This window comes from Vanessa tameamea, chromosome 4 (assembly GCF_037043105.1).
Source record: "Vanessa tameamea isolate UH-Manoa-2023 chromosome 4, ilVanTame1 primary haplotype, whole genome shotgun sequence".
NCBI lineage: Eukaryota > Metazoa > Arthropoda > Insecta > Lepidoptera > Nymphalidae > Vanessa > Vanessa tameamea.
In genome coordinates, this window is record NC_087312.1 from 5930234 (window position 1) to 5955087 (window position 24854).

Sequence of the window (24854 nt, forward strand, 5' to 3'; positions counted from 1 at the left end):
TTGCCTCGGAAAGCACGTAAAGCCGTTGGTCCTGCACCTAAACCCTGTTGGATTTATCGTCCCGTCGGAAAATGAGAGTGGTGGAATAGATAGTGCATCTATGTTTGAGCACACACTTGTGCACTATAGTCTTTAAAATGTCTAGCGTAGTTGGCTGGTCTCTCATTGCGCGGTCAAAATTGGTTAGAACGTCATCATGTCATAACAGTGCATCTAATCATTGAAAACAAAAGAAATACCCGTAATAATAGACCTATTTCTGTATTTTGTTTGAGTAAATCTTTTGAATCTAATTAATACCATTTTCATTGTGAACTATTCTGTTTTACAAAAGATCGCTCCACAATTAATGCTCGTAATTGACGAGAGCAATCCATCGTCATTTGCACTTAATATCAGAACATATCTGCAATTATTATACTATGCCTCAATAAGCAGTGATGAACAATACTACCATATACTCACAAGCAGCTTTTTCAACCAATGCCGCGGACGTCTTTATTCGTTATAAATGTCCATCCAATTCAGAATACCCTTATTTATCCGGTTATTCAACAAGGGATGCTTCATTCATTTTTTGGCGCTTACATTGCAAACGCTGTCGAAACTTTACGAGATAGATCAAAATAATGTACTCCAGTATTGTACATCTTAAAAACGTCTACAAAAGGTTCCGCGATGGTATATGTCTATCTCTTAGGAATAACTCACAATAACCATTTTTTATCCTTTACTTTTTACAAGAAATTAATAAAAAAAAAAATAGCCTATTTACGAATCCTTATCCTATTAAGTACCTTAAATAAATTGTGCATAATAAAGTCAATATGGTCTTTACAGCATAACATTTAATTTCTTATATTCGAAGATATTACAGATTTAATTTATGTCGATGGTCATAACCGAAGCGTCAGTTTTATTTGCGAACGGATCCAGTCGTTCCCTGCGTACTCCAAGTCTAAATTTGCCCACATTTGAGTTTCTTCAAATATGAATATTAAATTTATTTTAACTATATTTACTATATAATTTGACATTATCTATTAAAAAATAGAGTTGTGGATTATGGCACAACCAGATACATTAAGTAGAAATACAGTTACCAGTTGCTACCACGAAAGATTCAACTTCTTTTTGATGTCGGATAAAATAATAAAAAAGTATGGTTTTTGTTCATCCCGAATATAATGCATGAAATGGAAAACATGTAAAGTGTACAATATTAACAAATTATTTGAAAAATTTCTCCCACAATTTACTGGCCTAATTAAAAAGGATTTTATAATATAAATTCGTCATCGTAGTAAAGTTATTTTTTATTTATTAACGCTTTAATAATAAGTCGACAAAAAATACAACTAAATATTTAAGTATTTTCTCATCATCAGCTATTTTCAATTAATCTTTATTGTCTTAAATTTACTTTATTCAGTAAATAAAGAAGACCAACTTAATATTTGTATGTATTTCTATATTATATTTATAGGTAAATTACATTAAATTTTGTATTTCAACGTGTAACATTAACGAAAAGATTTTTTTTAATTTTTTTTATACAGTAACATTCAGTCATTTGAAGAACATCTGTTCAGCATTGTCAAAGCTGAAAGCACAGTGTCTTCGCGCCAAAATTAGTTTGTAATTAATGCTTTAAAATAATAGAATTTACGTGTATATCTACAATAAGGTAAGATATGCGAATTTCATACATCATTTATTATGTGTTGTTATTTTCTTTATATTTATTTATCGCTTAAATCTTGAGTAGTTATAGTTTTAAATCATTTGATGTTGTTGAGAGACAGGGTTACCAACATTGCAAATATCAGTTATGTGATATGTCGACAGTGTCTATAAGTGTATGCGTCTTAAATATTATTGATTTATAAATATTAGCTCAAATGTTAAACAAATGAAATTAAAATGCGAATTATATATTAATAAGGAAGAATACGCTTCAAATAATATGTTATTTGAATTGTGAAATAAACAACGACGTTCGCTTCAAAAATATCACGGATCTTGGTATGATCATCGAAAATGGTTACTTCTAACAAGCAACCAGATAAAAAAGTTGTTAAGATGGCTGAGCAGAATAACATAGCAGTGGTTCCTCAACGAACACTATTAGGGGAAGTCAATGAACACATAACGTGTCCATTGTGTCGAGGTTATTATATAGACGCAACCACCATAGTGGAATGTTTACATTCATTCTGCCGAAGTTGTATAATAAAACACCTTCAGGTTAAAAGTTACTGTCCAGTTTGTGAAATGATGATTAATTCAGCAAAACCCAATATTAAGTTAGATAAAGCTCTACAAGATATAGTTTACAAACTTGTTCCTGGTCTATTTCAAAAAGAAATGGAACGACGTCAGCAATTTTATGCATCCAGGCCAGGTCCAGCTGCATCGGCCACACCGGAACAACGTGGCGAGGATACAGAACGAATTATTTTTAGTCCCGAAGACGTTATTTCATTCTCTTTGGAATATGCAGATGCAACTGATGCTGATAGTATATCTAGCAAATCATCCGATAGCAATGAAGCACAACCGTCTTCATTGACTACTAGAAGATATTTACAATGTCCAGCTGTTGTAAACATTAGTCATCTCAAAAAGTTTCTCAGTATGAAATTTGATATTGATAGCACACAATTTGCTATTGATATTTTATACAAAAGAGTACCTCTACCAGATTATTACACATTAATGGACATAGCTTATATATACAACTGGAAAAGAAATGAACCAATGAGGTTCTTCTATCAAATTATTGACTATGTGGCAATACGAAATAGACTGTTTGATATAAATAGAAAAGGTGGATCTCATTTTCCTGATAGAAAACCGAGCCCAACTTGTACTGAAGATACAAATGCAAGTAGCCCAACTCCAAATATTAATGACCAAGTTTCTGAAGCATCTTCTGGTACTGACAGTCCCATGCCTGACGAAAATAATGTTAAGAAAACAGGTGATACTCAAAAGAAAAGTGATTCATCAGGCCAAAGTGTTGAGGATGGAAAGGATGTCAAATTAAATAATGAAAATAAATTAAATTTTAAGAAAAATGACGAGGAGGTTGAAAAATCACAGTTTTTGAATTCATTTGAATTAAAAGCAAATACTAACTCTACATCATCTAAATCATCACCTGTCAAAGCAAATGATTCTGATGCTGTCATATCTCCAAAGGACAATAGTCCTAAAACATCAACCACAACTCCTAAGGTTGAAGAATGCTTAAAAAGAAAATTTGAAATTCCTAAAACATTACCAGAAATGAAAAAAATTAAAATAGAAATTGCTAAGGTACCAATAAATCAAACAAGTAATGTGGGAACATCAAAAACATTGAATGTCAAAGAAAATTCTCAAAAGGTTTCTTCTGATGCTCCAAATGTTTCCAAAACTATTGAAGAACCAACGAAAAATAGTGTGCCACCTTCAAATATACAAACTGCTCCTGTATTACCTCCTAAGGATATTAAGCAGCAGCAGCAGTCACTTGTGAAACATCAGCAACAATCAGATAGCCCTGGACAAAAAAGGGCAGTAGCAGTAACTCATACAGTTTCATCTCCCAAGAGAAAACCATCTGACTCTTCCATCGTACCACAATCTTCACCCTTAGTACAAAAAACTGTATCACCCTTAAAATTACAATTGCCGAAACCAGAGGCTCCTACAATGAATAAACAAGCTGAAACACTAAAACCAACAACTAAAAAAATGCCTGATCTTAAACCGAGTACACCAGTAATTCCATCTACACAAAATAAACAACCAACTTCTGGAAAATTACGTATGGATCTCCTAGCAAATAATTGTGATCCCACAATAGATAGAAGCAAAATATTATCGCAAGTTAAAACATCTCTTCCAATTCCAAATACAGGACAGCCTTCTGGGGATCCATTAAAATCATTGTTTGATTCATGTAAAATTAACATACCCTCTTCACTGTCAATAACTCTTACTGATCAAAAATTAGATCCTCGAAATCTCTCTGATACTACAAGTACAGATCCAAAAAAAACTGTAGTTAACAAAAATCTTTCAAGTGCTATTAGTACAAGCACACATAAAGTGCCAAGTCCTCCTGTACATAATTACATTGAAATACTTAAGTTACCTGACACTGATCCGAAGAAACAGAATAAAGCTGAAAATATTGCTGAAAAAAGTAATTCTCAGAATAAAACAGAAAACAACACAGTTCCAGCTAAAATACCTAATAAAACATCTGAAACATCTACTAAGGGACCTGTGCCTAACTTAAAACCAATTTCAGACACAAAATTAGGAAAACAAAGCGGAAATTTCTCTGCTCCTATAACATTTCAACAAACTTTTGAACAACAATTGCAATCACTGCAGTCTGATAAAAAACCTAAAGTAGCAAAAAATAAAGCCCAAGTGCCGAAACTAGTACCAGCAACTCCAAAACAGTTTAATGCTGCCAACAAACTTAATAATTCTATTAACAAAACTAACCCAAATTTGCCTCCAGCTGAAAATAAGGCAAGTGCAGCACTTGATTTGTCTACTCCACATAATATACAAAGCCAATTGGGACCACAACAAACAAAAGCTTTTGAAAAAATGCAATCAATAGCCAATTTGGCTAAAAAGCAAAATATGCATCCAAAAATATTACCACTTACTTTGTCCCAAGCGAATGTATTTTCCAATATGTCGAATAGACCTCTGACTACTGGTGCTCAAACCTTAAGAGTTCCATCAACAAGTAGCATTAATCAGCTAAAACTCGATAAGCTAAATGCTAGTGGATCACAAATGACTTCTCCTAGACAAGAAACAAGTCAAAGAAGCCAGGTCAAGCATGCAACCACTGCAAATCCAACAGTTCCATCTCCAAGTTATTCTAACAATTCTACAAGTAATGCTCAACCATCACCAAGATCACAAACAAGGTCTCCTAGCTCATCTCCAAAACTAGTGATAGCTGAAGAAAAACAAGCAAGCAGTTTAGCGTCAGAACACAACATAAACCAATCCAACCAAATTACAAGTACTCAATTATCAAATGCTAACCCAGCTAAAACAGAATCACCTAAAGCTTCCCCAGGTCCTTCAAAAGTAGGAATGAAAACATTAAAACCAATGATGCCTGCAGGTAAAGTGACAGGTATTCGACAACCAATAACTCCTAGTGTTAGTTCTAATCCAGCAATAACTAATCCAGCAGATTTTCTTTCAAAACCACAATTAATTTCTCATGCCCATCAAGCAATATTGAGACATCAAATGGAAATGCAGAATGCTTGGCTCAATGCTCAAAGACAGTATGACTTATTTAAAAATATGTCCAATATAGCTCACCAAACACAAAATGAATTCAACAATAAAGATAAGCAGTGAATGGGATTAAATAGATATAATTATTATTAAGCTATCAATGTCACACCTATTGTTCAGTTGCAATTGATTCACATGTATAATTGCATATGCAACAAGCAAAAGAACATACAAACAGCATAAGTAGTCTAACTCTAAAACAAGAAACCTGGATTTAATTATTTTGTTCTACTATACAGTAGCTGATTTTATTCATTACTCATTCTTAAAATAAATGTTGTTCAATTAAAATTATTTCGAATCCATTTTTATAATAAATAAATAACTTGTCATATTTTGATATATCTTATAATGGAGTTAGATTATTATTTGCTGAAAGTTTTGTTGATTTTGTAAATAATCAATTACTAAATACATTAATAATTATTTTAATGATTGTTCTATTGCGTCTTGAATTTTTTTTAGATGTACATAACTAATTTAGTAAAAGTAACAAGGTGTAGGATATATTTTTATATCATGTGACATTGAAATTTTCGTGTGTATGTTACTTTTATCAAAAAAATATTTTGTAAGTACTTGGCTAAACTTTATATTTGTGTACAATTTTTTTTTATTACTTAATCAAAACATTTAATTAAGTGTTAGTTGTGTTAAATCTTTTAAGCATATAATTTATTATTAAAAGCAATTAAATGATTTTTGTCATTTACCAATGTGATGATCAATATTAATAAAAATAATATTTTGAATATTCGATTTTAATTTCAAATACGACACCAAAATATTTATTAGACTATGTTGAAGGTAATGATAATTGAAACTCATTAAGATAAGTTTATAATTATAAAAAGTTTCAATTGTCTAATTGTTTTGTTATAGATGGCTACTCTCCAAGCAACTATACCTTTTAAATCTCGTAAGAGAACTAGTTTTAATGAAGCTAAGGAAAAAACAAACAATGAAAACAAAGATACCTTAAACATTGTAAAAACAAGGAATAATCTTAAGAGACAGATAGAAGATAAAGATACTGGGACGATTTCTGAAGGTCTGAAAATGTATTATAACAATGCTAATTTAACTTGCCTGTAAAGTCACCTACTATTTTTATATGATTCAATGCATTTTATTTATTAACTTCTGTTTTAACATTTCATGTGTGTGAGGCTTATTGATGCTCTGATTTTATTTTTACAGAAAAATGTTCTCCAAAGAAGATTGTAAGAAAACATGAAGATAATTTTCAAATTCTTAATGATAAGACCATTAATTCAAATAAACAGTAAGTATTATTCATAGCTGATTTTACTTAAATTTTTACCAGAGATGAGCATTAGGTCAGAAGATGATTAGTGACAAATTTTCAAGCACAAAGGTCATAGCTAACATCCCCAAGGCTCGTGATCAAGGCAAGTGATCACATTGGCAATGTCAGGAATGGTTAATATTTTTACAGTGTCAATTCTTATGGATGGTGGTGATCACTTACCATCATATTTGCCAGTATGACAATCTTTTTGAAATTAAAATAAAATTGTCATTTTTAACAAGTTCTCCTGTATATGATTAAACATAATAAAAAAATGTGGGGTTTTCGGTTGGATTTGTGAAGTCCTTTCAATTATAATACTTTTATATCTTATTATTTAAAAGTATGTAACAGTTATGCCTGAAATAATCACTATATCACTGGGAATTGTGACTCTTATGTTAAACTAATTTTTGAAAGCATTTTCAATGGACTAAATTGAGTTGTTAATGTTTCAGAAATAGTTACTCTTCTAGTAAACCCTTAGAGCCACTTGTAAGTCGAGAGAAAGAAATAGAATTCATGAAGAATTTTCTAACTGAACATCTTGACAAGGAGCAATCTGCATCTTTATATATATCTGGACAACCCGGTACCGGCAAAACGGCGAGTTTATCGTATATATTACAATTACCAAAGGTAAATAAAAGTTTATTAATAAAATAAAAGATGTATTGACAATGGATACATTTTATATATTATGCGTTGTAACATGTAAATATAATTAATTCATGTTTTTGTTGTAGATAAGAGATGGGTTTAAACAGGTTTATATTAACTGTACTATGATGAAATCAGCTGCGAGTATTTATAGTAGGATATGTAAAGAGTTACAGTTGCCAACATCAGGCACGAGTGAGAAAGCTTGTCATAATGCTATCGAAAACTATTTAGTAAAAAAACATAAAATGATGTAAGTTAATTATATTATTTGCTATGAAATTTAATGTAAATTTCACAGTTGTTATTATTAACAATGTTTAAAGGAAAAGCTCAAATATAATCTTCTATTTAAAGGATTCTGAACTTATTGCATTAAATTAAATCTCAAGTAAAGTGTAAACATCTCTGAGTATATAAATGATTAAATCATTTTTTTTTCACTAAAAACTATTTCATATTTTTATAAATAAAATATTACAGTCTACTAGTGCTGGACGAAATCGACCAGTTAGACAGCAAGCGGCAATCGGTGCTGTACACGGTCTTCGAGTGGGCGGCGCTGCCGGCGGCGCGCCTGGTGCTTGTGGGCGTGGCCAACGCACTGGACCTCACGCAGCGCGCGTTGCCGCGGCTGCAGGCTCGCTGCGCCCTGCGCCCCGCCACGCTGCACTTCCCGCCCTACACCAAGCAGCAAATCATCGACATTTTCACGCATGTGCTGGCCACCGAGGACAACACTAACGTCTTCTCCCCCGTCGCACTCCAGATGTTAGCAGGTACTCTCTTGTTAATTTAAGCTGTAACTTATTCAAAATGAAACTGCTCTTAGAATTAAAATGTTAATTATGCAATATTTTACCGTTATGCATTTCGTATATTTTTAAATATAAAACTTTTTAGCTAAAATTGCTGCCGTGTCTGGTGACATGAGAAGAGCGTTAGACATTGGACGTCGAGTTATCGACGTCGCTAGACGTAGTAAATTTTCTGAACATCACTCTGTTGACGACATGATGAAGGACACATCAGTGACAGTTGAACTAAAACAAGTACTGGAAGTCTTGAATGATGTATATGGAAGTGCGAGACACATCGAAACAGATGTGGACGAAGGCTTACCAATGCAACAAAAACTGATATTATGCAGTCTTATGTTGATGTTGACCAAAGGCAAAAATAAAGAAATTGTAATGGGAAAACTACATGATGTTTACAAAAGGTTAGTTTGATAATAATATTTCATCAAATATATTGATATGTTTATCTCGACACCTGCAAGGAATAGTACTGTAACTCGATTTTAATAACTCTACAGATTTATGCTGTCTTAATACCAACTAAAATTTTTAAATTTGCTTCAACACAATAAAAGTTATAGTTTCATATGATTATATACGATATCACTTTTTGCGAGTTACAATGACATGTCACAGCATATAATTTATAAAACGACATTGTCATTGCAATCAATTACATATAGTATGATAAAATTAACGTCATAAAATAGAAAAATGTATGACTGAGATACAGTTCTTAAAACGTTTTTAAGTGCGCTTTGGAGTTGAGATAGGATTAAAATGTAGTTAAGTTAATTTTTATAGTCATTCTTTTCTTAGTTTTGGTCATCAATAAAAATATTTAAATACATTGAATATAATAAGGAAAATTTGTAGATTGTATTTTTCCAATCAAATAGGAGGTAACAGTGTACAGTTTCATTTAAAAAAATTGTAACAAATTACTTAAATGCAAATAAGCCGTTCTTAAGAGACATTATTTTTCTTTGAGTTATTTTTCTTTATATTTTATATAGAAAAATAACTGTCACTTTCTCACTAAGTATGCAATCAAGTTGTAAGTGTTCATCATACAATTACAATACTTTTTCCTGTCTGCCGTTTTGCCTTTTTTAATGGCCACTTCACCATTTTTAGTTTTTACTTTCAAACGTGCAAGTGAAGACTTTCGATACCTGATTTTACTCAATCGCAGCCTTGATGAAGCGGGATATAGAGGACACATATGACAAAAAACTTCCTTGGCAAAAGTTTCCTTCGTTTCCATATGGGACCAATTATTTTAGCTCAGGGTTTTGGTGCACTGCTTCCTCTCTGTCTTTCAATTTGAAACTTTTCGGAACCTTGAGCAGCTTGAAGGATTGTCGGTCGGAGAGTAGACCTACATCTCATTACTTCAGCTTTAAATTCGATTACTACATTGTTTCGAATAAGCCAATGAGCAAAATCGGAATTAAATTTATTGGTCACAGAGATGTCTCTAAATGTTAGCCTTTAATTCGCAATGAAAACGTCTATCTTGTACCTTGTCATATTATAAGGGCTTCGCCGGGTCCCCTTCCTCTGGGGCTTCCTTTGGAATAAATAATTCATCAGAAAGAGCCTCATTCATGAGAAATCGTTTTAAAATAAATTACCAGCATTTGCACCTATGTACCTATAATATACTTTACATTCACAATTTTCATATGCTCCTGTCCAATTCGAGACTACCATAACAACATTATGGTGGGTCCTCGAGGTTTTGTTGATATTTTTTCGTGACTGCGGCCCCATTATTGCAATTATCGTACATACTTGTACGTACGACCTTCCGGAAATATCTGTCGGACAAGTTATGCAACGGTGATCCTTTTTGACTATTTAAAAAAAACATCACCCTGGGAGAGTTGATCACCTTAACGGAAGTAACCCTAGTATATATATGTCAGTTAAGGACTACATTTTACTTTTAGTAATTAAAATAATAATTTCCAAGAACAATTGTATGTTTTTTGTATAATTTTTTTTTTGTAAATTATAATTGTTTAATATTTATAATCACGCGTATAAAGTATACCATGATATGTAACTAAATATACTCTTTAATTAATTCGAGTTGATTCTTCCTTACTTTTAATGCTGTTAATATAGTTAAAATGTTTAGCGAGGGTATTCAGAAACAGAGATAATCGCTAAAAATGACTTTATTTTTCGTACAATATGAATATGATAACTCGAAATTGCGTAAACCGAGTTACAGTGTTATTCATTGCAGGTGTTGATTTTTTACGATTTAAAAGCTTGTAAACACAATAATTAATAATATTTTCTAATATCCATATTATAATATGATTGGGGACAAGAAATAGAAAATGATTTGTTTCTTGAGAATTTAATAATACCTATATGTATTTTTTCGACTATAATATTTTCCAAGATAAACTACCAGGGGTACTCATAACCGTTAACGAGGAGAACATAATTGCCTAATCAATTGCACATCCGAGAGCAAATAGATTCTTCATCGAAAACGACCGGTCCCACAGAGTGGCGGCGGCGCGCAACATCGGCGCGCTGGACGCGGGCGAGATGGCGGGCGCGTGCGCGCTGCTGGAGGCGCGCGGCGCGCTGCGCGTGGCGGGCGGCGGCGCGGCGGGCGGCGGCGCGGCGCGCGCGCGGCGCCTGCGCCTGCTGTGGGACGAGGCCGAGCTGGCCGCCGCGCTGCGCGACCGACCGCTGATGGCCGCTATCCTCGCCGACACCGCTTGTCTCGCTTCGTAGGTGCGACTGGGATCGATCGATGTTCGAAAATAACCAAGAGTTGACCTATCGTTTACCATACCAGCTTATGATATTGCCAATTGTGAGACATTCGTGGCACGTAATCAAAGTAACATTCAATTTTATCATAGGTTAGTTGTGTATTACCTTTTATAACAGCTGTAATTTAACCGTTATAATAACTATGTTTTATAACTAATTTAATGTACGTGAATCATACCACGCACCTTTTCCATGGTACTACAATTAAGTAAGTATTTAAGAATTTTTACTCATGTGACAGTTTTACTAGTGACCAAAAATACTTTTAATAATGTAATAACTAATGTTGCAAATTATTCCTTATTGGTAAGTTATTCAACAGATACTTCAATTTCCATGTTAGGTGTAGACAACTTCAACAGAGTACGACTATGCCGTATGACTAGGTCAAAGTACATATTAATCTAGACCATATAAGAACTTAAGGTTTTCTGATGAGAATTTCGCATTTATAGTCAAGGATCTTGCGTCATTTGTTCCACGTGATTGATTACAATAATAACGTAGTCCTATTATTTTTGTATAAGTTAATCTTACGTTTGTATAATGTTTCTAAAAATTAATGCTTGTGTCCTAAACTATTATTGATAATTTTGTTTTGAACCAGTTGTGCCTTCTAGATTAGGTATTTGTTTTGTTGTGAACAAATTTAAAAATCTGTTGTGAAAATACTAATTGTTATTATAGTCTTGCATCGTTGTGTTATGCGTGCCGGAATCGACACAAAAAAGAAACAAATTAGGAAAAAAGACAATTACGTCATTCGTCCTATGGCTAGCTTATAAGGCTGTTATTCTCGACGTCCTGGATTCATACCTGGGACCAAAAATATTAGAATTTTTAGTTAATTAACTAATAGCAACAGCCGATAGTAATTTTAAATTGATTACACTCTTGTGCCTCCAGAATCTCGTAGTGTTTGCGCACACAATAGTGCAAATGTATCTTGCATTATTTATCGAAAATTGCCGTCCCGGTAGGTGTAGTAGGACATCCAAGAAATACTTAAATACTATTTAAAGTACAAATCGATCATAAAAAATAAAAATCAAGAGATACTTGTTGTTATCGCAGTGCCAAGCCTTACGCACATAGTTATGTAACATACCTTGTAAGAAAAAAAGAAAGTTCCTTTTCAATTAACCAACAATTGGGATTATCATAAAGTACCAACTAAATACCATTTATCAATTATTGAATTGAAATCGTTTCATTTTATAAATATTTACTAATATTATTATAAGCATTCAAAAAGGTCTATTTCAAATATGTGATATGACTTCTTTTCATTTTTTTTTTTATGTACTACCGACTACTGTGTATATTTGATTGATATTTGAAAATAAATTATACGTGCCTAAACGCAATAACACTGTATGCGGGGCATTAACTAGATGATAACAATGTATTCTCCCGTATGTAACATTTGATGTTTTATTTTCAACATCATTTGTACAAATAAGCAAGACTTTCGTATAAAATAAAAGTTTACTTGGAGAACAGTAAGACTACTACAGCATATCTGATATCAATTCATCATTCTCTTTTCGAATAAATAAAATTTATATAGTATATAATCTTTATATGGTAATCGTGTGTTAAGTTACTTAGTATGTATGTGGTTATAATTATATAACTTTTAAGTCGAAGTTTTTACCTTTATATATATTGTTTTAAAGTAAAAACTGAGTCTCTTCCTTATTTTTGTAGTATTTATATGTTGTACTATCATGTTATCATAAGTAATTCTGTTTAGTAGAAAAATAAAATGTGTATTAAAAGATGTAATAAGACTGAATGCACTAGTAATATTTAAATGTTTGTGTTTAGTTTTAATTTTATTATTTTGACTTTGTCCCTATATGATAAGTTTTTTTATCCTATTTACATAAATAAAAATGATTTGATAAATTTGATTTTTTAAATTTATTACAACGAAATTAAAAGATCGAATACTTTTGAATACCAATATATTGAAAAATGTTCGATATTTACTTATTGTAAGGAAAAAGGAAAAATGAAAAATGAAAGCCCCTATAAATAATAATATTTTAATGATTTATTCTAATATGTATACATTAATCCTATTTTGTGCAAAAACTTTTTACAAGAAAGATTGACTGACCGAGACGATTTAATAAAAATCGTAAGCGCCAAATTATTAATATTTAGCCTGAACGTAGATGAAGTAAGTAATCGTGTGAGCGATAATGTTTTATTTAATTAATAAATAACTTAAATAAAGATAGCCACTTGGTTTTTGTACAATGTCAACCATCTAAAAGCTTAGAAGGCGAAGGTGAAGGGGTTGTGAGCCTTAGAGACGCAGGCCAGGGTTACGCGAGCGCACGAAGTTGAGCAGCTCGTCGCTGTCCTCGCATACAAATGGTTTCACGTGGTGACAAGCAACGTCGTGCCATTTGACGCCGTCGTTGTAGAAATTATTTAAGATTGCTAAACAAGACTCGTCGTTACCCTGAAAATTATGATAATTATTATAGAGATCCATTTTAATAATTATACCTACGTAAAATAAATCCATTGCTGCGAATTAGATAGTATACTGTTAGTATAAAACTATTGAGATATACTATGACTAATAATTAACAAAATGAAGTAAACAGCTTTGTCAGCGTGAATAAATGTTAAAGTAACAAGTCGGGGAGGTGACCGTTACTCTTCTATAAGTTCTACATCTCGATGACATAATAGGTGAGTCTCGCTACAAACCGGACGAGAGCAAATTCTACACGTTGTGATGAGTAACGGGTTGATTTCTATTTAATTACCATATTTAGAAAGTACCCAACTAAAAATGAATAGTCTTACAAATAAATATTTATATGGATAATATTAGTAGGTTAAGCATATTATCTACCCCAATATTATTTTTCTGTGAGTCACTCAAAAACTACTCTAAGAAATAATTTAGAAAATAAAGGTTTTGTAATTCAACTCAATTTGTTTGGTGACTAATTCCGTGGTACGATTTTTTGTCTTTTATGAAAGTGTGTTATTTAACGTAGAAATTATCGTTCGAGGTAGTTTATCAAAAAATTTAAATTACAAGATACGAAAATATTTCGCTTTCTCCCACAACAACCTAATAAATAAACTTTTTATCCATAAAACTGTTTTAAAAATACTACTTATTTTTTTTATAACATTTAAACTTACTTGAGCGGCTTCTCTGTTATCAGGTTGCGCCTGACCATAACCGCCGGTGTAAGACCAATCTCCGGTGTTTCGTTGCGTGGTAGGCCCGATTTTAGCGCCAGATCCAGACCAGAACCAGCCATTCACATTAGGAGGTTGCAAGTCAGGACGGTCGCAACCAGCAAAGTTGCATTTACGACCCGACGTCCAAATATAACGAACATTACCACGCGCAACCTTCTGCTTTATAAATTCGTTTTCCTGTGAATAAAATATATTTTGAAATAACTATATGTAATACATGGTTAGTATTGCTTTATGTTTATTCAAAGTAAGGATTATGTGCCTGTAATAAGCAGTGGCAATTAAGGAGTGTTTGTTGCGACAGGAAATGCACCTCCGTCATAAGTATCCGGTACATGAAGTGGGCAACTCGGCTCGAGAAGAATGTATGTCATGTGCCACTTGTATCTTGCGAGCGCCTTATGAGTGCGTTGCCTTGTGTAGAAGTGACGCAGTCGGCCATTGCACCCCTTTCACGGACGCCTTCCACGCTCTACAAACCTAATCGATCTAATCGAGGCATCCTAATAAATATTTATGTTTACCACAATCTACTATAGTTTCAATTATCACGTTTATGTTAAAAACTTAAATTTTCTCCGATGATGTTATTTAATCAAGCTATTAGGGATGTAGGTATTATATGCGGAAGACACAACAATACCTAAGCGTATTGCGTTCATTGACATCTACATAGCGCAATAGGAAGTGCTTAGAGAAAACTTGTAGAACAAGATGTTTTTGCTTATACCAAAGCCGGAACATGATTGATCTAAGAACAATGGATTTAAAAAAACGTATTATATGGAATTAAAGATTTAATTATTATTTAATATTCATAATACCATTAATAACATCCATAATGTTGCACTATTACGCTTTGTTTTTTAATGATAGTAATCATAATGATAGCATATATTATTATAATTAAATGAAGTATTCATTTACTGATTGGACCGCAGAGAAGCGGTTAGATAGAAACGGCTAGCTCATCTACAAAATGAAATCGTGACTTTATGCTCTCAATAGTTAACGTCAAGGACTACATAATTTATCTCTGGCGATTAAAGTTTAGCAAGTTTTTAAATCAATCTGTTTCGTCAAGGCAAAACAAATTGCAATTGCCTCATTCTGAATAACATACCTATTACTTATTTGTTCGGAGATGGGAAAGTGAGAGCATCATCACGATTGACCCTGTTACGTGATGTAAGAAGATATCTACGAACAAAGTATCTTGTAGTAGCCCGTCTATGTAGATCTCCGCTACTTCAATTGCATCTTTTTTGTTAAGATTACATTGCTTAAACTATTTCTAATATTATTATTATTATTTTTTTTAATTATAATATTAAGGTCGACGACCAATGAGCCTTCTGATTAATGCTCACCATTGCTACCATTTCTACAACATTGGCACTGCAAGAATTTTTAACTAATCCTTACCCTGTCAATACGCCATCAACTAAGATGTCGAAATCAATATCCATTGTAAATTATTGTATACATACCTTTTCAATTTTTCTATGCTCACACACAACGCCTATCCCAAATAAATGGGATAAGGAAAATTAATGAATAAATGATTTACCTGAGGAGTTTCCATAGAGACAGCGTCCATGCAATGTTTTCGACAGATATTTCTTGCGTCAAGCCAGTCAACTTCAAGGTTTCGGGTTGGTGCATGTTCCCAGCTGAAGAAGTATGAATGAAGTACGCCACGTGCATCACGATATGTAGAATGCCGAACTCCTACGCAAGTAATTATTAAATGAAATATTAATTACTAATATATAGTAAAACTTAAACTGATTTAGATATTGGTGAAATGAGTTAGTCTAGAAACAGTCAGTGTCAACATGTTGCAGGTTCTGCTTATATACACATGCGAATTTGCAGTATTATTTGATGAGACTATATATGTATTTATATGTTTACCAATAATATCTGAACTAAAGATATGTATTTTTTTTTCCAATGATTGTTGCAAAAGGTGCGTGACTTGTTTGTAACAAGTATCTTATTAAAAAAAACATTTGGTAATATTTTTATAACCTACAATTCTCAACTAATATAAATATTTTTATTGTAATATGTGTACTCCGAGTATGTATGATGGATGGTTGTATTTTGTGGATTATTTGAATGTTAATTCAGCTACCGGATATGAAATAAATATCTAGTATTGGGTTTTTCTGGCGAACAGTTCTCAATAGCATCCCAGATTATGGAAGTTGGAAGTGTATAGATACAATGTCGTGCTTCGAAAACAACGTAATGCCGTAGGTCCATAATATTTTCAAGTAAATCTAGATGTCGAAATTAATTTTCTTATTCATGTATTGATTTTATTTTCCTTTTTTCTCAAACATAGTCTAATAATTGTATATGATATGTGATTATAATATTTAGATTATCAATAAAAATTAAGTAGGTACCTACTTATAAAAGTGGATATGCGTTTTTCCTGTGAGATCAAATTAAGAAGATATTATAGTTGCTTTAAATAAAAAAACAATGAATACTTCATTGACCTTATCTCATATCTCAGACAAATATAATGATTACCTTACCTACAAATCTACCAAAAGTTTAAAAAAAAATACATAAATAAGTACATATATAACTTCTTGCAGAATTGTTCCAGTTGGAGGTTAAATATTGAAACTTACTTTATAATATAATAATTAATAATTATCATAAAAAAATAGTATTCATCTTTTTAAATAGTGGCAATTTACTGAATAGAATGACTGTTATTATTTGGTAGTATGTGTGTTATGGAACTGAGCCCGAGTGGTTGCATCAATAAGGTCAAAAGTCATTAAAGCTAACATGCTAAAGATAGACTATAGACCACTAAGTGCAACGTGAAACCCGTTCAAATAATAACGACGTGTAGCAAGACATGTTGCATAATTCCTACTTATCTGATCATCTTGCTATAAGATTTACACAATACTCAGGTTCACACGTATTTATATTGCTAGTGTAATGAAAGGAAATACTATCTATATATATGCAGTAAACCCATTTCTTACTTTTTGAATGTTACATCAAATATAACAATAACAATAATCGTCAAATGTAATCAGTCGTTAAAATGAGCGATTTCCACGCCTTAAAACGCGTAAACGTACTCACGCTATATGAACAGGCGACATTTTCGCAACATGTAACTCTCCTTATATCTTTTTTTTTTATATTTAAAAATTGAACAGTTCATATTTCCGCCTTGTCATAAATTTATACTAATTTTATAAATGGGAAGATAATGTCTGTCAGTCTGTTGTTCTTTCACGACCAAACCACTGAACTGAATTTAATGAAATCTGTTATGACTTTTTTTATTCCTTATACCTGACAACCACTTCCTAAAACGCAAACTAAACCTCGGGCGACTACTAGTTTATTTTAATTGAAAACGAACAAGCAACTATTTCCATGTTAAAATGTTTACCTTGATTTATGAACAGTGATTGCTTAAAAGTAATTAGGGATGATTTATATATTAATCTTCGAGTTTACAAGTGTATCTACATATAGTATATTTCAATTGGAGAAGGAATAAAGAAAACAAACCGATAGATTTAACTACGTATCCCACGCAATTTGCTAATAACTGTTAAAAATATATTTTTTTATAATACAACACTTTTCCTAAACAACTTACATCCACTTTAATTTAAGTTTCGTCGACGTTCAAAACGCAATTTTTTCGTATATTCGTAATAAATATCATAGATTATTCAAGCTCTTGACCGTTGATATCGCGTCGATTTGATGTCAAATGTTGTTTATTTGGCCTGTATATTTGTATATGTTGTTTTCTTGTAGTATTTCGCGTCAGCTAGCCAACATGCTCACAAACAGTTTAGGTAAATCAATGTTCCTGTACAATTTTGACAAAATCGCGGTGAATGTAAAAGTTAAATGAATATTCCTTTTGAATATATTAGAATAATTTGTAAAACATAAATTGCGTAAAATTTACGTAACTTTCATAAGTATCTAAATAGTGAATGGCACATAAGTATGTATGTATATCGTTCCTAATTGCTTTTATATTATGTATTACTGTCCAAGAGTAAAGGTGAACGTTTAGCAACAAGCAGTTTCTTTAGTTTAGTCGTCTTTATTTTATGAATATGTAATCCATAGGTACAGCCCGCAAGTCCGTTTTATTAACTTTACAAAATGTTTACATAATTGTTGTTGTGACTTTAAACAATCGTGGAAGTAAAAAAATTGTATTGAAACTAATTTGAGTCTGTGATTTTGTGCCTACTAATTGAATGAAAGCGTATTAAACTCTCGCTTTAATGCGAAGCGCGGTGGTTTGTAAAAAGCCGCACAATCAAAACAAGCCCATAGTCAGGTCGAGCGATGGAGCGGCTCTTTCGTAACTAGAAAGTATCTATTGTGACCCCTCCTTTGGTACATTTCGCTTTTTACATGTTTCTACCGAAAATAATTACCCATGTACCGAATACGTAACAACGTCATAACGATAAAAACGATTTTGCGCAACTGATTAGACTTTTTAAATAAATAACTATAATATTAAATAACGAGTTACCTTGACAGAAGCTGCCATAGTATGGCAGTTGAACTTTATAATTGAAAGAATAATATATTTAATAAATTTAGGAAAGAGAAAAGTTATGTCCGTTATTCAACAAGCGTCATAACATTTCAATACGAAGAGAAAGTTAAAGGTAAATACCTCGACCTTATGGCGAATTTTACTTACTTTCTGAGGAATACTTATAATGGTATTTGCGAAATAAGTTTTCAATATTTTCATGCATATATAGAATTCTTAGGTTCCTCTACGTAGGTCAAGCGAGACATGTAATTAGTCTGTGATGAAAGGATGAATCTGCATAATGTACTTATGTGTAAATAGAACTAGTTCTATATATCCCAAATACCTATATTCAACTCTGTATATGATGGTATAAGTTTTCAAAGGGTCTTTGTTAGCTTTGTGTTCACTAGCGGCCAATTGTTATCCAATGCGGCTCCCACATAACTCGTCATGTTGGGAGCTGCCCTGACTTACAACATAATCGACGTTGCGATCATTAAAGATAAAAGAGTCCCATAATTATTGAAATTCCTACAATGTTATTCTTAAATATTTCGTTTATTTGCTAATTTGCTCACTTTTTTTTTAATTTTCGATACACATTTATTTAACATTTTGAATTCCCAATATGGTTTTTCGTTAAATTAAATACAAAAATAAGATTAAGCCTTGGTTTAAAAATAATTATTGATATAAATATTTTTCTATGTTTTAATAAAAAAATCAAACAAATGTAGAACTTTTAATATTAGATGGGTATATTTGCGATCTGTATGGAGTAATTTTAGAATAGAAGGGATTAACTAAAGTTTACTCTGAGGATCATCAAATACAATTAGGCAAAACAATTAAGACGCAAGGTGATCCACCTGTCACTAGCCGCTCTTTATGTTGCATGTATGCAGTTGTGCAAGCTAGGACGTTTACTCAAACGCAAACAAAGCAAGTGTCTGTGACATTTTCTGTTTACAATCATGTTAAAGTGACCATAGTTGCAATATTTCATAAACGTAATACCTTTCTCTTATAACATTAAGGCAGATATTTAAAGCTTCATACTATATATAAATAATTATCAAACATGATATGAATTTGATTTCGTATACTTAAAGTTCAGCTCGCATAAGTCAGCGTAAGGATTAGAAAAGATGCACTTTTAAGACAAAAATGCTAAGTAAAACGGTTGTCTTTAATAGATTTACTTACGGCTTTTTTTAATTGTGTCAAATGTTTTATTTTTTTTTTAATTCGATCTTATTAAAAACCTACTGATCTTGTGGGAAATCTACTGGTATCTAAATACTATATTTATATATTACAAGGTACCCATTATATATTATTTTATGATGGGCAATTTAAATTCACATTACATTCCCATCATCAAATTGTAATAGACACTGTTACTTCATAATTTTGTAAATATATATTGACAGTAATATACGTACTGTTAGCGCAACTTCTGGGGTCAGGCAGGGCCAAACGCCTCTGGGCATCGGCAAGGCAGAGAACCGCCAACAAGACGGCGGCAGCCAGGCAATTGTGCCGGCTCATCTAACAATAATTGATAAATTAGATAATGACCAAATTATAATAATTGTGTAACGTATTTACGTAATGACTTGCAGTAAATATAAATATATATGATTAATTTATAAAATAGACATAAATAAAAAATGGTAACTTTGAATACATATTAAGTTTAAGTAACATACAAGGTGAACAATAGAGATTAGAACTTAAATAAGCACCGTTATTTATATTATTACAATATATTATTTAATAGCTGGTTATGATAAAAACAACATTTATTACAATTATTTGAATTTAAATCTTAAAGAAATCTCTCGAAGCTGTTATTACACTAATACATATGCTTTACATTGTAGTTGTCGTTTTAACATTTAACCATAAAAATCTATCTATCTATTGTTTAGTGTTTAAACATGATAAATGCTGGAAAGTGAAGGCATGGTAAAATTTTGCGTATACACGTTCTTAATCGGGCTTTCATGCAACGAAAGTTGTCACTAGATTCACGGTTCTGTTAATGAGTTTGCTTTCATTTACTTATGCAGTCCACGATGTTCGAGGACAATCAATACGTGAAATGAATTTATTTTGTTGTGTTTGTGAAAGCAAAACCCGATTCGCTGACCTCCTTGCTGCATGTTTAAACGTTTGCGTGAAAAGGTGCTCTGCGCGAGAAATCGTCGATTTGGGACGCATTTTATGGTAGGAAAGCTGCGTTGCGCATCGTCGCTCCGGGATTTCGTATGGAAAATACGACCCAAAGATTTTGAATTTACGTGTTTATTTTTTATTAAAAATCTAAAACAATATAATCTAAATCTCAATATTGCCGCACATATTTTTGAAATGCCTAGTGAATGAGTCGTTAGCAAAAATATTCTTATTATTAAATATTATATTCATTTATTATATATTTTTGGAAAATATTAATTAAATATTTTTTGCAATAAATACGCAAATAATTTTAATTAAAATATTTGTCAATTTTTTTACCTACTTATGAAAACATTTATAAACTATATTCACAACGATCCGTATAAGATCCATTATATTATACAAATTACTCACGCACTTATTGGAGACTCGAAAATACTTAAAGTAAAACCTCTATCATAATTTAAAACACTACAACAATAATGCACGTGCGTACCTCTGCAGGTTGTACGAAGACGTTGATGCGTTAGCGTGCGAGAGTTGTGCGCGTACGTTTGAATGTACGCGAGGTGTGTGTCGAACGCGACGCTTTCAGAGGAACTGGCGCAAGCGCAAGCGTCCTCTCTAATTAAGCCTCCGACAATCATTCACTTTCACTTCCAATATGAGAGAAGATCCGCCCGCTTCGCCTCGCCCCATCGTTCATACAAGTAACAACCGTACACACGAAGACCTTCTGGAGGTCGTAGCCGGATACAAACATGAATTTACATAACGCTTCAAAGGCATGCAAGCCATTGTTTCACAAAACATGTGTGATTTTGCTGCAGGCGTACCTACATGACCACTTTTTCTTATATTTGGAATGGTCAATATAATTAGTTATTTAATTATATTAGAATGGCACTCTCCTGTACAGTGAAGATTCACCCATTTCTTTTGGACCTAATTCAACTGATTATTTTATATTCTTAAATACTTACAAAAAAATGGCTGTATGCTCTATTCATATCCTTGACTGCCAGTACCTTTCGAATGATGTAAGTTTAAATGTTTGATATTTATGAAGATATGATTAATAATAATATTTATGACGAACATTGCTAACCGAAAACTTTAATGAATAAAAGTTTAATCTTACCTAGTATAAAAGTACAATGCTTTAAATTAATGTTGGACAATTTAATTTTTAGTGTACCTAACTGATATAATTATTTTTGTAGGCATTTTAAATTGACTTAAACTCCAGGAAAGTTCTCATTTGCCATTTCGTACAAGTAATCTAAGCTTGGGTAATACGCTCAAAGAAAAGATATACTGCTGATTAATTATTGATAATGATACTGCTCGAAATTCAAATAGGTACTTTGGGGTTATTTTCATTGTATCCTATGATACCTACATTTAAATATAATATATTTATTTGGTCACGTTGCAGAAATAAAAACTGTATTAATTCAAATTATTATCGTTATTTACCATCAAAGAGATCGTATTAAAGATGGCATGTCAGGCGGAGGTGGCATCTCAGTATATTTTCAACAAAATCAAAAATCAAAATAAACTTTATTCCAGTAGGCTTTTACAATCACTTTTGAATCGTCATTTAACAAACTATTTTAATTAAGCTACCACCGATTCGGAATGTAGATTCTACCGAAAAAAACCGGCAAGACACTCAGTAGTTACTCTTTTTCAACATCTAAACATATAGTTATGTTAGTTAAATACAATTATATATGTATGTCAACAAGTATTAACTCCACGCTTTTTATCATCTATATAATCTTGTGTCGAAAAATATGCCTTCTTTACCAATGTATTTTTTACAAATGATTTGAATTGATGAAACGGCAAAGTTAAAAAAACATTATAATTACTAATCCACAATGAGATACATTATTTTAATAGAAACAGTGACAATTTGTAACACCAGGATTCCTATAATGGCCGATAGTTGCCAATAGTAGTTGCCTATAATAGATTTGCCACGAGTAAATTTTAATTTCACATTAAAAACATTAAGCCATATTTTGAAGTCGGTTTATAGGATATTTTTCGAAAAAAATAATTTAGTGCAAAACTAACAATTATTAATTCTAAATTAAACCGCTATTGTAATCGCTGTAGTCACGGGAAAATATTTTGAATTGTTTTTACATGCTATATAGGATGTTTATTATTCTCAGGCCAAACTTTTTTATGTAAGCATTCTTAGAATAAAGAGGTTTTTAAATTTACTGAAAACGGAAAAGATTATCTTACATGTATGTATATAAGCAATTTATCTGCTACACAGAGGCCACCATTCCTAGTAGAAAAGTTTTAGGGCATAATCCGATTCCTGCTGTCCACTGTAAATTGAATATAAATAATGATCATAATAAGCATAGGTGTGAAAAAATTCCATTTATTACCGCCGAGCATTGACATTAATTATAAATACAAATTAAGCACAGGAAAAGTCAGTTGTGCTCAACCGGATTTAAAACCGAGATTTTTTAATAAGATTGATTACATATTAAAAATATTTCATAATTTCATAATAAATAAATCTGATTATTCATTAAAATAATACTTTTTAGAAAAAAACTCCTGGACCTAGGCTCAAGTTCCATCACAGGACACTAATTATTGTAAAAACAGCAGTGTAAATCTGTTAATTTGAGCTAAAAAAATGTTTGAGCTAAAAGCTAGTATGCGAGTTTCTTGCAGTTTGTTCTCGCTGGAGGCTACTTCTCCGAAATTAAATATTGAGGATTCAAAAACGCTTCAGTGTGAAGCTTACTCAAATAAAATTGATTTGATTGGTTTATTTATTACGGTATTTTATCAAAAACAATTAGTATATTACTGTGATATTATGCAGCTTTACACAGCAATTTTACATGTCGACGGGTAATATAGTACCTATATTATTTTAAATCCTTATAACATTTCTATGGCACTTTTATTTTACAGTGTATGTATTAGTGTGTAATCTGTATATAAAATTAATATAAATTTTTTGTAAGTAAAATATTTATATGTAGACTACATCCGGCCGAGACTTTATATTATCTTCATACTGGTACTTAACGATGGCTAGTATAAAAGATGCAGCAATCATCTATCAAGGTTAATTTACTTTTCGTGATTTCTGTGACCTACAAGTTCATCGGCAAAATACTTATTAATAATTTAAGGACATTTTTGGCATCACAACATTAAATAAAATTGATAAATAATAATTTGATATTTAAAATACTGTAATAGAATCATAATAATATAATTTTGAAATTGGATAAAACTTAGTAAATACCTATCTAAATATACGTTGTCGATCTTTCTTGCTTTAAACTCCATCTATATACATACGTACTCCTAGAAGTACCTATGAAATGGCAGAACACTGTTTTGACACTTTAGTAAACAATACTAAACTGATGTAATAAAGTTTTCAAATTCCAAAAGACCAACAGCAGGACTTACCTAATTCGATTTAGCAATGTAAGTTTTTGGTAATACACACAGAATTATATAGGTTTACTGAAGAAGAAAGTTGCTGGGGTTGGAAGAACATATTTTGACTAGAAAACATATTAAAGACATCGTGAATTTGTTCTGCAACATATTATAGCAGTATTTCCATCAGAGAATTTATAATTAAAGTTTGATAAATAACCTCCTCCTAAAGTCTATGAATCTGCACTACATTAATAATAATAATTATAGTGTGTTCATGTTGGAAAGACTACGTCGTGTCGCTCTTTAAATTAGGTACTTATACAAGATTGATCTATATATTATTATAAAGAAACTAAAGCTGTTCTATCCGAGAAATGTTGATGATGATATCCTCTTGATCGTGTTGGCCACGGCGACCGTTGTCAGAGACTAACCAAGGACATATCATAGTGTTTTAGTCTGTCCATAAAATTAGATGCAGAGATTTTCTATTTATGTCATTTTA

General features: G+C 31.8%; 2 protein-coding genes across 2 annotated transcripts; one reads left to right on the top strand and one right to left on the bottom strand.

Moving 5' to 3' along the window:
- The first annotated feature begins 1816 nt into the window (after window positions 1-1816).
- LOC113394455 (polycomb group protein Psc-like) lies at window positions 1817-12090 on the top strand. Its single transcript, XM_064220657.1, has 8 exons — window positions 1817-5307; window positions 6214-6382; window positions 6532-6616; window positions 7102-7282; window positions 7390-7556; window positions 7787-8082; window positions 8207-8525; window positions 10632-12090. The coding sequence occupies exons 1-8, from the start codon at window positions 2041-2043 to the stop codon at window positions 10864-10866; spliced, it is 4719 nt and encodes a 1572-aa protein (XP_064076727.1). The 5' UTR covers window positions 1817-2040; the 3' UTR covers window positions 10867-12090.
- An 855-nt stretch (window positions 12091-12945) lies between these two features.
- Window positions 12946-21594, bottom strand: LOC113394389 (uncharacterized). The gene is made up of 5 exons (XM_026631690.2): window positions 21399-21594; window positions 20164-20269; window positions 15719-15879; window positions 14086-14325; window positions 12946-13384 (listed from the first exon to the last, which is right to left on the bottom strand). The coding sequence occupies exons 2-5, from the start codon at window positions 20267-20269 to the stop codon at window positions 13226-13228; spliced, it is 666 nt and encodes a 221-aa protein (XP_026487475.1). The 5' UTR covers window positions 21399-21594; the 3' UTR covers window positions 12946-13225.
- Window positions 21595-24854: the final 3260 nt, after the last annotated feature.